General features: G+C 43.3%; 1 protein-coding gene across 12 annotated transcripts in view; it reads right to left on the reverse strand.

Moving 5' to 3' along the window:
• Positions 1-14,335, reverse strand: part of CELF4 (CUGBP Elav-like family member 4) — a 1,208,497-nt gene that overhangs the window by 105,936 nt on the left and 1,088,226 nt on the right. For 8 of the 12 annotated variants that reach the window (XR_010243565.1, XM_063958143.1, XM_063958153.1 and 5 more), the window contains exons 7-9: positions 12,376-12,523; positions 9,307-9,456; positions 655-720 (exon numbers count right to left, since the gene is read on the reverse strand). Coding sequence is in view for 11 of the 12 variants with exons in the window: in XM_063958143.1 (XP_063814213.1) it covers positions 655-720; positions 9,307-9,456; positions 12,376-12,523 (364 nt within the window). In the remaining variant the exon portion in view is untranslated. The remainder of the gene's footprint in view (positions 1-654; positions 721-9,306; positions 9,457-12,375; positions 12,524-14,335) is intronic. The other 4 variants (XM_063958088.1, XM_063958099.1, XM_063958116.1 and 1 more) reach the window with 1 other exon arrangement.

Below are 14,335 nucleotides of genomic sequence, written 5' to 3' on the forward strand. Positions count from 1 at the left end.
AAGTTAAATGCTTCGGTGCCCTCCTGGTGACTCTAGGTCACTGTATATAGCATAGGTGTAAGGCGGCACTCAAACAGACTCCTTGTTGCAAGTGAGCTGTTTGGCCCTGAGGACGGGGGTTCTGCCCCGAAACATGTCGGCCGCATTGGTCCAATAAATGACCTAATCACTTGCAACGAGGAGTCTGTTTGAGTGCCGCCTTACACCTATGCTATATATGTATATATATATATATATATATATATATACAGCTCTAATCCTATAGTACTTTTACCAATGTCCTATTAGACAAGAGTTTCATAAGATTGGTGAACAAAGAATAACGAGAGTTACCGTGAAAGGGGGTTTGGTACGGGGAAGGGGGTTTAGTGACATGGGGGTGAGAGGGAAGAAGGTTATTGGAAAACTCTATGTTCAAGTGGTACAAATCACTAATAAACGCAAGAGCACATAAGTATCTGACTTTGTCCAGGAGTCCCCATCCACTCTCTATAACATCACAGATTACTCTATCGTCACACGTCTGTTATCCTGTGCTAGTGGGTGTATGGGGACCCCACCCCTAGGGGACACACCGTGCATTCAACATACAAAGCTGCGCTGTAACGTTAAGCACCACGGGAAGATTTATTAGTAGAAAGTGTTAATACTAACGACCTGCGTATTGCTGTACTCCAGCGTAGGCTTGCTGTAAGGGGTCTGCCGCTGTAGGACTCTGAGCTGTGGAATCAGACAGGTACAGTGAATTAGTGACCGGCCACACGCCCTGAGGAACATACATAGAGGATATAGTACAGCACATGCTTCACAGACACATAATATCCATGTGTGAGATACACAATATCTGCTGGCCGGTGTGTGTTGAGCTGCGGCCTGGGCTTTGTGCTGCAGCTAGAGCACTAGTATATAACTCTGGTGCATAAAGGACAAATATACTGTTTCCCTTAAAGTGAAACTAAGCACAAAAAATGAAAATATTTGTAAGAGGTAGAGACTCAAACTTGGAAAAAGAGTAATAAAACACACTGACTTCCACCAGCTGTAAAACCTCAGCCTTTGTCAGCTGGGGACAGCTATAAGACCTCCCAAAGGTCAAATGGAGCTCTATTGTGTATATAGTGAGCGCACAAATCCCTTTATAATTGCAATGTACTATTCCAATAACCATTCCTCCAGGTATGTGTCTCACTAGGGTGCAGACAACTATTATGCATTTAAAGCACAAAATACTTTTCCTACACACTGCCAGAGTATTAGAAAACTCATGGGTAAAACCAACCGGTAACCAATCAGATCACTAGAACGTCCCACCTGTAGCCAATCAGAGCATTAGAATGTTGACAGAGCTAGAGCCACCTGTAGTCAATCAGAGCCCTAGAATATTAACAGGGCTAAATTGGCCTATAGCCATTAAGATTATTGGAACATTTACAGGTCTAAACAAATCAGAACATTAAAACATTCAAAGTACTTTACTAACCTACCAAATTAGATCATTAGGACATTCACAGAATCATCACACCAACCTATAGCCAATCGGAGCATTACAATTTAAAAAAAAAACAGATGGCATGTAGCCATTAAGAGCAACAGAAAATTCACAGAGCTAGAAGACCTGTAGCTAATCAGAGCATTAGAAAATTCACAGAGCTAGAAGACCTGTAGCTAGTCAGAGCACTAGAGAATTCACAGAGCTAAAAGTCCTGTAGCTAATCAGAGCACTAGAGAATTCACAGAGCTAAAAGACCTGTAGCTAATAGAAAATTCAGAGCTAGAAGACCTGTAGCTAATCAGAGCATTAGAAAATTCAAAGAGCTAGAAGACCTGTAGCTAATCAGAGCATTAGAACATTCACAGAGCTAGAACATGTAGCCAATCATTAGAACATCTATATGGCTACAGTAGATTAACCTGCTAAACTACACTCTCAGTACTGTACAGTATGTACAGCACTGTACTGCTCACTCATCATTATGGCAGCTGGCAGTCAACCACACCCGTGACGGCAGTGACCCTACACTTATGTTTACATCTTGGCATCACTTTCACATGTATGAACAACCTGCTCTATCTCCCAACACCAAATGGGCCCTACGAATTTGTTATAAAGAGATGGACTTTTTCTTGTGGTCACGCACACACCTCCACAGACTCTCAGACACGAATAACCATACGACACAGCTTACTAAACACCACCAGAAACACTGCAATGCACCAATACACAATAGTAATATATAATATATATAGGACATATGCTATTACAAATGTAGGAGCCAAGCAGACACTTTTGGAAGCCAGTGGAGGTGTTTATCCATAAAGACTTATATATCAGACCCTAAAGAGGAAGGAAGAAAAAAAAGACATTGGGATTTAGGTCCAAAAAAGAGGGACTCTGGTAAAGGAACACAAACCTCTTACATGGAGATTAAAAACATGAAATATATTAAAATTAAATGTAGTTAAATTTTTTGCGTTTAGTTCCACTTTAAAGCATCAGTGATCCCACGGAGAAAATAACTCTTAATTGACGCAAAATAATAACAATATTATTACTAATAATATAAATGAAATCATGCTTCATTAGTGTGTGATTGTGTATAGTGGTCAGGGCTGTAACACCGCTTCCTGAAGACAGACATTTCCTTATACCACAAACGCAGACACAAGTGATACATTTTATTTGCAAAGTGTTCAAAGTAATTCTGTTATTCATGTATATTAGGAACAGGCTGAAACAATGCTAACATACAGTATTGACAACATTCTTCAGAAAACAATTCATTGCATTAATTGCCTGGTCAGTCACAGTGATTACATAGAGAGACTCCACTTAATGAAAAAAAACCTTATCTGTGAAACAAAATATATTTAAAACAGGAAATGCAGTATCCACACAATGATCAGAGCCTTCGCATTGGATGTGACGTGATTGAAACCATTGGTTACAGATGCTATTTGCTCGGAGAGAATACAGAATTTTATATGTTATGCAGAATTTTGATGTTATGCAGAAATTATACTTTCTCCAAAGAGCATAGGTGGTCATTCCGAGTTGATCGCTCGCTAGCAGTTTTTAGCAGCCGTGCAAACGCTATGCCGCCTCCCACTGGGAGTGTATTTTAGCTTACCAGAAGTCCGAATGAAAGGATCGCAGAGCGGCTACAATGTTTTTTGTGCAGTTTTAGAGAAGCTCAAAACCTACTCAGCGTTTGCGATGACTTCAGACTGTTCAGTTCCTGTTTTGACGTCACAAACACGCCCTGCGTTCGCCCAGCCACGCCTGCATTTTTCCTGGCACGCCTGCGTTTTTTCGAACACTCCCTGAAAACGGTCAGTTGACACCCAGAAATGCCCTCTTCATGTCAATCACTCTGCGCCACCAGTGCGACTGAAAAGCTTTGCTAGACCTTGTGTGAAACTACACCGTTCGTTGTAATAGTGCGTCGCGCGTACGCATTGCGCCGCATACGCATGTGCAGAAGTGCCGTTTTTTTCCTCATCGCTGCACAGCGAACGAATGCAGCTAGTGATCAACTCAGAATGACCACCATAGTTACATAATTCACAGAAATAACAATAAACGGAGATAGACAGAAAAGTGGAAGGCACCACTGGAATTTACACTGCCTGAAAACAATATAAATACCATGCAATATCAATGTGGAGACACTCAGCAGGACTTATATACAGTATAATATGGCTCACTCTCATCATAGGTCCTTACGGTGCCTCATTATTTTTTTTTGTGTGCGCTCTTTCATTTTGTGTGTCTTTTTACTAATGACTATTCCTACGCGTTTTATGGGTGCTCTGCCAATTGTGAGACCTCATTGTCTCTTGTGCGCCACCTAGTGTTTGTGTGTCCTCATTGCCTCTGGTGTGTCTCCACTGCCTTTTACCTGCCTCACCCATTTGGGGCTCTCTTGCCTCTTACGGGACATTCTTTCTTCTTGGGTGGCCCCCTTACTGTTTGTTTGTGTCAGCTGCATTTTGTGTGTTTTGTCATCTCCCTTAACAACTGTATTATAACGTTCACCATGGTTACGGAACAGGCTGCGTCGTTGTTCCCAAAAGAAGAAAGTGAATAGGAATCAGGTTGCACCAGAATATAACATTGGGGATATTGGGGTAACGTCTCATATTATTCTCCAGTAAAGAAATTGGGGGCGATGGTTTCTGTTGGTCCAGCAATGTCCCATTTGCACTTTAAAGAGATACGACTGTCATACATTAGCAGCAGTGTCTTAATAGCTCTGGAAATGCAGGATCTAATTTGCATACTCTGAAAAACACACATTTCCCTAATTTCTCCAAGGAACATGTAGCACCAATGCTGAAGCGGACCGAGAAGACAAATCAAGAAATCCAAGTGAAGTCCCTGACCAACTCCACGAGCCTCAAGGACGTGATGTAGGTCAACCTAGCCCCCAATTCCTCTGAATGTAATATATCCCTGCGTGACATTCACTTTAACAAGCTATATATTTTAACCTGAACGAGAAACGTGTGGAAGAACATAGACGTGCCAACGGTTTTACGCAGAATTTTATGCAATGTCTCTGTTTATAGGTCAAATAAATGTGTATATTAGCAGGATGCATCTGCATTGTTAGACGTTGACTTTCGCAAGCTCGGAGCCTAGGCAAGGTCGTCGTGCCGGCAATAAAATGGGGGCTGAGGCGCCGTTTGCCTTCTCCATTCCAATCTAAGTCCTTCTGTGCGGACTTAATCTAAATCCGCTATCATATCATTTCATGCAACAAGCTTGCAAAAGAGCTTTGCAAAATTTATGTAGATTAAAATTCATGGGTACCGTGCTACGCAGTCCTTATTATTAAGATGGATTAGGACAGCTGATGGCGTGATTAAAGAATCAGGCGTTTACTATGGTAATTAATTAGGCATTCACACACAACAATAACCAAAAAAATGTGCTGATTGGGTTGCAAATGGTGAAAGGTCCCAGATTTAATGCTCTCATTCAACTGCGTTCGGAGCTACGGGCTCTTCTTCAGAATCATTCACCGTGAGGAGCTACATGAGCCGTAGACCCGTCCTTGTGTCACCTTCACATGTACTTAGCCTTAGTTTGTCATTTGTAAACCAGTACATCTTTCATCTCTATCTTTTCAGCAGGTACTATGTACACAACTTCAGGATCTTAGAGGGCTTATTAAGAAAATGGCGTGCACAATTGAGAAATGAAAGTCACAGTAGTCTGCCGGAATCCTTGGTACGTTAAAGAATATGAAAAATAAGATTGTTTCTCGTTAGTCTCTAAGATAATTGTACAATGTTTGGAAATTATGGGAGGCGTATGTGCCAGGCCTGAAATTCACAGACACTTGTTGCCCAACAGTTCTTGCCAAGGAGGGGCTATTTTTCAATGTGCGGTGATGACTGATTTTTATTGTCACGCACCGTGGTAATACAAAGGGGAGAGGTTTCAAGGAGCGAGATAAAGAGGTCTATTCACGAAGCAGTGAAAAGAGTGGAGAAGTGAGCCTGTGGAGAAGTTGCCCATGGCAACCAATCAGCTGCTCCATAAAATTGTATAGTATGCAAATTATAAATGTTACTTCAATGCTGATTGGTTGCCAAGGGCAACTTCTCCATTGGCTCACTTCTCCATACTTTTCACTGTTTCATGAATAGACCCTCAAAGTGAAGTAGTTGGCCAAGCAACCATCATTTATCTTGCACAGAAATTACAGAAGCGCCAACTCTCCCCTCTGTCTCTCCCCAAGACTTGACACTTCTCCCTTCTTACCATTTATTGTATCAATACTGTTTTATGATGGATTGAAAAATATTTTAAACATTTCCCGCAAGGATTGCAGCATCAAACATGCCACTGCGATCCTTGGCAAAGAGGATTGGCAAAACTCTGCAGATGTTATTAGTGGGCGTACACCCTTGACGTATAAAACGAAGCCCAATTGTCCCTGGGTTTTCGCTTTTTATACCCCTGTATTTCTGAATTTCTGTCCTGCGTTCTCAGGTGTAGCACCTCGCTAATGCCACAAGAGGTCAGTAGAGGTTACAGAGCCCCCTAGAAGCAGATAAGTATATTAGGAGATTGATTTTTCATAATGAAAAATGATGCATTCTATGTTTAAAAGAAGAAAACGCGTGAAAAGAAGTTTAACCTAAATCTGACAATCCGTTAGTTTCATGATTAATACGGCATACTTGTGTATATTATCCAACTGAAGGCTGTGGAGTAAAATGATTCCTCAATGCAGGCGGCGGCCATATTCTATTAGACAATTTTTCAGGTGATTTCCCACAAAATGTGTAGAATAAATATGCCCCAAAAAACATAACTGTAACCTGTGAGTGACTTTATGTAGAAGATGAAGAGACAGGATCCACTAATAGCTCACACCCTGGCTGGGGCGGTGCATGGGAAGTAATGAGACTATACAGGGTACATTTTCAGCTGAACCCGGTTGAGAATGGGGGGAGGTCAGGGGGTGCCGCGAGAGAACGGGGTGGGAGTACATAGGGGAGCTGAGGGGGAAGAGCTGAGGAACATATAAAGTGGGAGGAGAGAAGGGCGCAGTGTTGGTCCCAGAGGAGGGGCCAGCCCATAGTAAGTAGCCACACACTGTAGGGGCGGGAGATGGGTGCCCTGGAGGCAGGCAGTCAAGGGCTTTGGGGTGGGAGGAGGTAAAGCAACCGAAAAGGGTGTTATTTCCCTCCTGGCACTGCGCGTATTACCTGTAGATGGCAGCCACACTGCACCCCGCGACCCAGAACATTGACTGGTGCCTCTGAAATATTGGGTGAGAGGGATAGCAAGCTTCAACCCACTATCAGCCCATCTTCACTATATTCCAATAATCTCATGCCAAATAAGATAAGAGATATAATGTTTGCCCTAGGAGCATACGAGTTCCACCGGGATCCCGGGTGTTAGATGGCGGACAGGGGAGGAGGGGGGCAAGCGCAATGGATACCCACGAGTGGGAATAGTCCTTGTTGGTGGCCATGCCAACTGGCGGGATATCAGGGTTCGGGATTGCAGCGTCGGTATTGTGACTGCCGGTCTCATAATCGCATTCCGAGCATACGCCTAAGATAGCAAGCAATGCCCAACTACCCCCTTTTGGCAGGGGTAAGCATACGACCTGTACAAAGGCTGCCATCTTGTTCTTCAGACTTTGGTTTAAATACAGGAAACGTAGGCTGTAGCACCTACCGATGTGTTCTTGGTAAATGATCAAGCCTGTTTATGAATGCCTGCATCTTGTACACAACTTACCAAGCATATATTACATTCCCAGTCCTGCTCTGATAGAGAAGCCTCTGCCTGGTGACGCTCGGGCGCTGGGGATAACATTGATGGATATTTTATTTTGATAACTATCTCAACTCAAAGCACAAATGATTTTATTATAGCTGCCAAGACCTGGCTTAATCATCTCCATTTATTACTGCACAAGAGCGAATTTGGGAAAATTCCCTCATTAAAATCTCTAATATTCTGAGTTAAAGATGGTAAATGAGGTTTTTCTCTGCCTACCCTTCTAGCTTGTGGTTTATGGAATATGGTTGATTGTTACAAATGGAAAAGAATAATGATTCCAAATGCTAATGGATTAGATTACAGATGTCTAATTGTAATTTAGTTACTTTGAATGCAACTCTGTAGGAATACTTGTTAAATCCTCACCACTGGGAATGCAGCCGTAAAATATTACTGTACAGTGCAGGGGATGCACTCAGTAACACTGCATAAAATATGGCCCTTATTCCCTGGTGATCGTAGATAAATCGCATATTTGGAGACCGAAGCTGGTGCCCAGAAATTAGATTTATTTTTTGTGTGGAATATAATTTCTGAGGGGGAGCGGATTTAGGGATACTCCTTTTTGGTTTGATGGGTAGAAAGCCTTGCCTATTCTGCAAAAGCACTTGGATTCTGAACCAGCTCAGAACTAGCCATCACTGAGTCATTTTATATTTTTATAGTCTGTATTTTGTGTCCTCATGATGCACGCAGCAGGGAGCACATTAGAGTAATGCAATAAATAGCTTCATGAACACAGAAACTCTTACACGCAATAAGAAGAGTTCCAACTTCCAATGTCCCTTCACTGTCATGACTCATATAAGCCATACATAGGGCTAAAGTACTGAGTAGCACCTTTGTAGAAGAGAGTATTACTTTACATGTAATGAAAGGCGCGGTTCTACTGTTGTGTTTTCCTTGTGCACAATGCACCACACATCTAGTTATAATTCCACAGTTATCTCCTGAGAATAGAGACTATTGCATTTACTGAATGTTGGCAGCACGTTTTACAATGTGTAAGACAATGTGTTCATTCCTTTTGTGTAACATGTTGAGCACTGGTGCGCATGACATGTTTTTTTTAAGCTATAGAAATGTTGGACATAGGTGGATTTGCTGAATCGCACAACTTTCTGTAGTTAGGAAGAGGTCAAGGTATTCATTTTATAGCAGTAGACACACAGTGCAAAAATAATTTGCTCCTTTTATCTTTTGGTTAGCGGCTAGTGTGCTAATTATTTTACTCCTATCATTTTACCCCTCTACCCCTGTCCTCTCACATCCCCTGTTGTAAATCAGAGTAGCGTGAACCATTAAGAACAATGATGTCACGCAGTAGGGCCGGCAAAGGACTACAATGGGAATGGACGGCTCAATTAGATACCTGGTAGCGAGCTTTATCAAACACTTTCTCAGGGAAACAGATTTTTTTGTCATTAGACTTCTTAATTGAATAACCCCTGTTCCATATAAATTTTAAAATAACTTTGTGTCTGTAATATTGCCTTTTTGATGTAATAAAGACTATTGGATAAAAGTAGCTTACAGTATGTTGCAGTACGTATGTCACAATATGACACCAAACCCATAAATATCCTATTATTTGAAGTTTTCCATCAGCTACAGTAACTGGATATAAAATTTTCTGTTTTTATTTCATGGGACATACTGTTCATGCAAAAAGATTTAAAAAATCTGGCACACAATCCTCAAGGAGCTTTTTGTTTAAAAAAATAGACATAACTCAAGTTCATGAACAGTACGGTCCTTGGTAGCAAGAATAGGGAGTATTTAGTAAAACCTCTAAGAAGCTAAATTTGAGGTGTTCATAGCAACCAATCTGTTTAAGCTTTCATTTCCTATAATGTACAAGATAGATGATAGCTAGAATCTCATTGATTGCTATGGGAAACACTTCCACTTTTGCTTTTTGGAAGGTTTATTAAATCTACCCCCACATATTTAGAGAGACCATAAGTCTATAAGAATGGAGGTCAGATCCATACCTGGGTAGGGATGGATCCCATTCGCGAACACAGCTTCTGCAGTGGGCTGTCCATTAGCCTGCGGTGGGAGACCGGTGAAGCCATTCACCCCAAGTGGAGATGGAATGTTAGGCACGGCTGGTGCGGTGATCCCTGGCGGTGTGCTCCCACCTAGCGATGACAAACATCAAGTGGCATCATCAATATCTCCCAACCATTCATGACTGGACCAGTCAGAAAATGTGTATTGTATGCAGCAATATACAGTATTTCAACCAATCCCTGAAATAATCCTGGCAAACCATGTTTTCTTGGTGTCCTTAGACATTGCACAGGAGAGTTCATCTAATTATTATTATTATTATTAGTAGTAGTAGTTATTTATGTAGCGCACACATACTGTATTTCGCAGAGCGTTGATGAAGTGTCAACATGGTCAGAATGTCGGCAATATGGTTTTCACATAAGATTATGGGGTCTATGTACTAATCCTTGGAGAGAGATGAAGCACCAACCAACCAGCTCCTGTCATTTTTCAAACACAGCCTGTGACACGGCAGTTAAGAGATGATTGGTTGGTACTTTATCTCTTTCCACTTTATCTGTCTCCAAGGCTTAGTACATAGAACCCTTTGCCTTTTCCTAACCCTGTCCCTAACGCCCACGTGTTCAAGCTCTGCGCTAATTCTGGCTCTACCAGAACATCAGGGGTTAAGTTATATTGTGAATTGTATTGTGAATTGCAGCTCTGGAAAGAATGCAGACTGCTGCAGGCAAATCATTTTACCCCCCGAGGCCTCCATTTACCCAATGTTAATTGAGTACTAATTATGCTCATATTGTTCTCTATTCACCTCAGTTGCTGTCATGCTGTCTACCCCCCCCCCATGCATGGATATACTGGAAGTTCTGGGAGCCAGGGAATCTCTGGAAGTCTAATGACAGCCGCTGCACAAAAGGGCAAAATGAACACCCAGGTGTCTGTACTTTCACAATCAGCAGTAAAAATTATAATAATAAAAAAAAGGAAAAAAAAAAACCTACAGTAGAAGTGAAGATTTCCCCATCACTTGCGTTGGCAGATTTCCTTTTTATTATTGGAGCTGACACCGCCACCTTGATGTGACAGCTCCACGTGTGCGCCACTGACTGCGCTGTACATCACACGAAAGCGTGAGGATTTCCGGCCTGCCTCGCATCCTCCTTTCTGCTTACTAAGCTCTCCCTCTGCCACTGTCTTTGTGCGAAGCGTTGCTGTTTCAGCATTGTGTTCATGTACAGGACAGAGAATACAGTCACCGCTGTCTGCCATGTCTTACTGATATTTGTACAGTGCCGTGTCTGTAAGACACTGAAAGAGCGAAGAGGGGGGGAGGGGGTGTTAAATGAACAAGAACATCTTTCCCCCAGGGGCCAGGGATTTAATTGGGAATTATGGGGTCGGCTTACTTGCCAGCAGTTCATTAAATATTACACGCAGTACAGCCGGCTCTGGGGGCCTGTCCCACACCCACTTCAAAGGTCAGAGCCCGGGGCAGGAGGCGAGTTCAGCCGACTTTCTCTAACCCCGCTTAATAGAGCTCCGCGTTGAAAGGATCATTTTCTTGTGTTTGTTTTGTTTCCTCATCTGATTTGGTTATAATGGGCCATGGAAGGAGGGTCTCAGTCACCCCAGCCCACACACATGTCACTTTACAACATTAGCGCAATCGTCTTTTAATGGGGAGCTGCAGCACATGCAACCTAAATACATTTTAACGAGCGCGTTTCCTGGTGCCGCAGGTACACGATGCACAGTCCGCACAGGGGGAGGAAGCCAGAGTAATTCTGTTATGATAACAAATATTCCCGCTATTCATAGCCTGTTTCATTTATACCTCTTTTAACCAAATTTCGCGGGCGGCAGCCAGGAGCCTGTCACGGGTGCTACCCGGCTGCGACCCGCGTCAGGCCCCTTTCACACCGCATCTGCCAACCCGGAAAATTGCCGGGTTGGTGACGTCGCTGATGACGCGGCGGGGGCGGCACTTGGAGATCACATGATCTCCAAGCTCCGCCCGTACATTCGATGCGACCCGGCTACCGTTTACACAGCAGAGTTTGCCGGGTTGAACACGCATTCTGCCTGTCAATCAGGCAGAGGCGATCGCTAGGAAACTACGGCCTTTGGCCGTCTGGCATGCGCCGACACACTGCGGCGCCGGCGCATGTGCAGTTCCGCCCTGATCGCTGCAAACAACTGCAGCAAGCGATAAGGTCGGAATGACCCCCAATATGTCTTAAAGGTACACAGAGTCTATCTTACATCATGGCGCAATTTAACTGAAATGCTCTGTAACCCCGTAGACACCAGATTTAAGCCCAGATTTGTCAAGCCTTGGAGAGTGATAAATTGCACGGTGAGAGAGTAGCAGCCAATCAGCTCCTAACTGTCATTTTTCAAACAAAGGCACCGATTTATCAGACCTTGGAGGGTGAGAAATTGCACGGTGAAAAAGTAACAACCAATCAGCTCCTAACTGCCATGTTACAGCCTGTGTTTGCAAAATGACAGTTAGGAGCTGATTGGTTGGTACTTTACCAGGTGCAATTTATCACTCTCCAAGGCTTGATAAATCTGGGCATTAAGCTTTAATCAACTTGTAGGAGGTGACATCTGTGAAACAAACCAAAGGGCATCACCAGGTCCACCGGGTCACTCTAGCCTACTGAACCTCCTTAAAGTAATCTCTTTACCATGGTTGCTCCTTGTAGAGACCTCATCATGCCCCCCCCCCCGGTCCCTCGTGCATGCCCCACCCTCCCCCCTGCCCAAAAGATGCCTCACAAAGCCGTCAAGGAAGACCTATATGGCGTAAAGAGTGGAAATGCAACAGTCTTTTGTCCATATGAACCTTAATACATAGACTCCATTGTTTTCCTACGCTCAATGCATGGTTCCTTTCCGAGCCTGACGTGAAGGCCTCGTAGTTGACAGTAAATTTTATTTTGAAAGGCAAAGCTTTATCCAAACTCTAGCAGACATAATACGAGCGGAAATAGAACATTTTTCAGAACAATAGGATAGATGAGACTCAGTATTTCTCCTACCTGATGTTGGCGTCATTGGAGCAGCCGCCAGACCATTCATGTTGAGAGCCGCCATTTGCTGCATCTGGGCGGCTGCGAAGGCGGCCATGGGATTCAGGTATCCACCCTGTGCGACGGAAGCCATAATGGCGGCCTGCTGCTGCATCAGCTGAAAGACAGGGAACAGACAAAAAATATCACGAGTTACCGGCAGGGACCCCCCCCAACCCATTGTGTGAGAATAGCAGCTCAGGACTCCACCTTGGACCACTTAAGGTGGAATAGGCCAGGTGGAAAGTTGCCCATAGCAACCAATAAACTTCGACCTCTCATTTGATAGACTACACTTGATAAATAATAGGTAGACGCTGATAGGTTGCTATGACAACCAATGTTGAAGATTCAATACACCTCCCCCTTTAGAGTATAAATGCTATCAGTTCCCGGTCTATCCTATGTACGCTCATGTAAGCTCATGAGTACAACAGATAAACGTTGGACAGAGATAAAGTGGAGAGAGATAAAGTAGCAGCCAATCGGCTCCTAGCTGCCATGTTACAGGTTGTGTTTAAAAAATGACAGGAGTTTGTTGGTTGGCTGCTACTTTATCTTTCTCCAAGCTTTTATACATCGACCCCAAACACCCCAGTGACAATATAATGATTTCAACCCCTACGACTGACAACATTTTCTTTACATTACAACGAGTTACAGCAATCCGGGGCCCTGAGGCCGGAGCCCAGGTTTCATAATAGATGATTCTTCTCTGCACATAAGCAAAGGACGTATAGTAACTACAGATGGAGCAGCCTTTGTGACTGCCGGGGGGGAGCCCATCATAAATGACTGTCGCCTCCAGGCAGTGTTGTTCTGGGGCATGAAGGGCCCACCGGGGGACAGGGGCCCATACTTAAGGGTGTGGCCAGCCTAGAAAGGGGGTGTGGCCAGCCTCCACAGAGGCTTGAAATGCACAATAGTCTAGTGCAGTGTAATGCAATAACATATCTACCATGTATAATAAAAGTGCACAGTCTGGAACCTGATCCTTAGAGGAAGGAGTGGGCACTCAGTCAGTGGGGCCTACCGGTGGTTTCCCTTGTACCCCTGTGGGCCAGTCCAACCCTGCCTCCAGGTCATCAGGGAAGAAGAACCTCTTGTTTGTTGCAGCAACTCCACAAAGTATCGCTGAATGTATTGTTCCCGGAGTACGCAGCACGACAGACAGATCAGGTGATGGTAACGGCCGGTGCTTGTTTTTTACTTCTTACAAAATTAGTTTAAAAATGAAGCTAATTGCCCGCACCTAGCTGCGCATGAGCTGATAAATCCCTGCGTCACGGCTGTAACCTGCCTGAGACCGCAGGAGCGGTATAACCTCCGTTACTACATACGGGTAACGACAGCCGCCTTGACGGAGTCACATCAGGGTAAATTTACTAAGATGGGGGTTCTATTTAAGATAGGATGTTGCCCACACCCACCAACCGATATGGGTCGCTGTTGGTCAATTTTTGCTCGATGTTTGATCGATTTTGTATTTCGGGGTCTAAATCACACATTTACTACCAGATGTTTTTTTTACATATTTTTTTTTAAAAAATGTCAAAAACCAACCTGTTAGTAAATGTGGGATTTAGCGGTATATTTACTAAAAATCATTCTGGGTCAATTTTTGGTAGATGTTTTGTTGATGTTTGGTCGATTTTGTATTTCAGGGTCTAAATTCCACATTTACAGATGATTATTTTTTACATTTTTTTTTTAAACAATGTCAAAAATCATCTGTTAGAAAAAGTGGAATCTAGACCCTGTAAATACAAAATCGACCAAACATCGACCAAACACCGGGCAAAAAGCGACCCAAATAGACTTTTTAGTAAATATACCCCCTAGAGTGCTGTGCTTTTCCATCATGAGCTATCCAACTACACTGTGTCATATAAAGTTTACGTAAGTTCCGGGTAATTTTCTATATGTTTAA

This window comes from Pseudophryne corroboree, chromosome 1 (assembly GCF_028390025.1).
Source record: "Pseudophryne corroboree isolate aPseCor3 chromosome 1, aPseCor3.hap2, whole genome shotgun sequence".
NCBI classification, from domain to species: Eukaryota; Metazoa; Chordata; class Amphibia; order Anura; family Myobatrachidae; genus Pseudophryne; species Pseudophryne corroboree.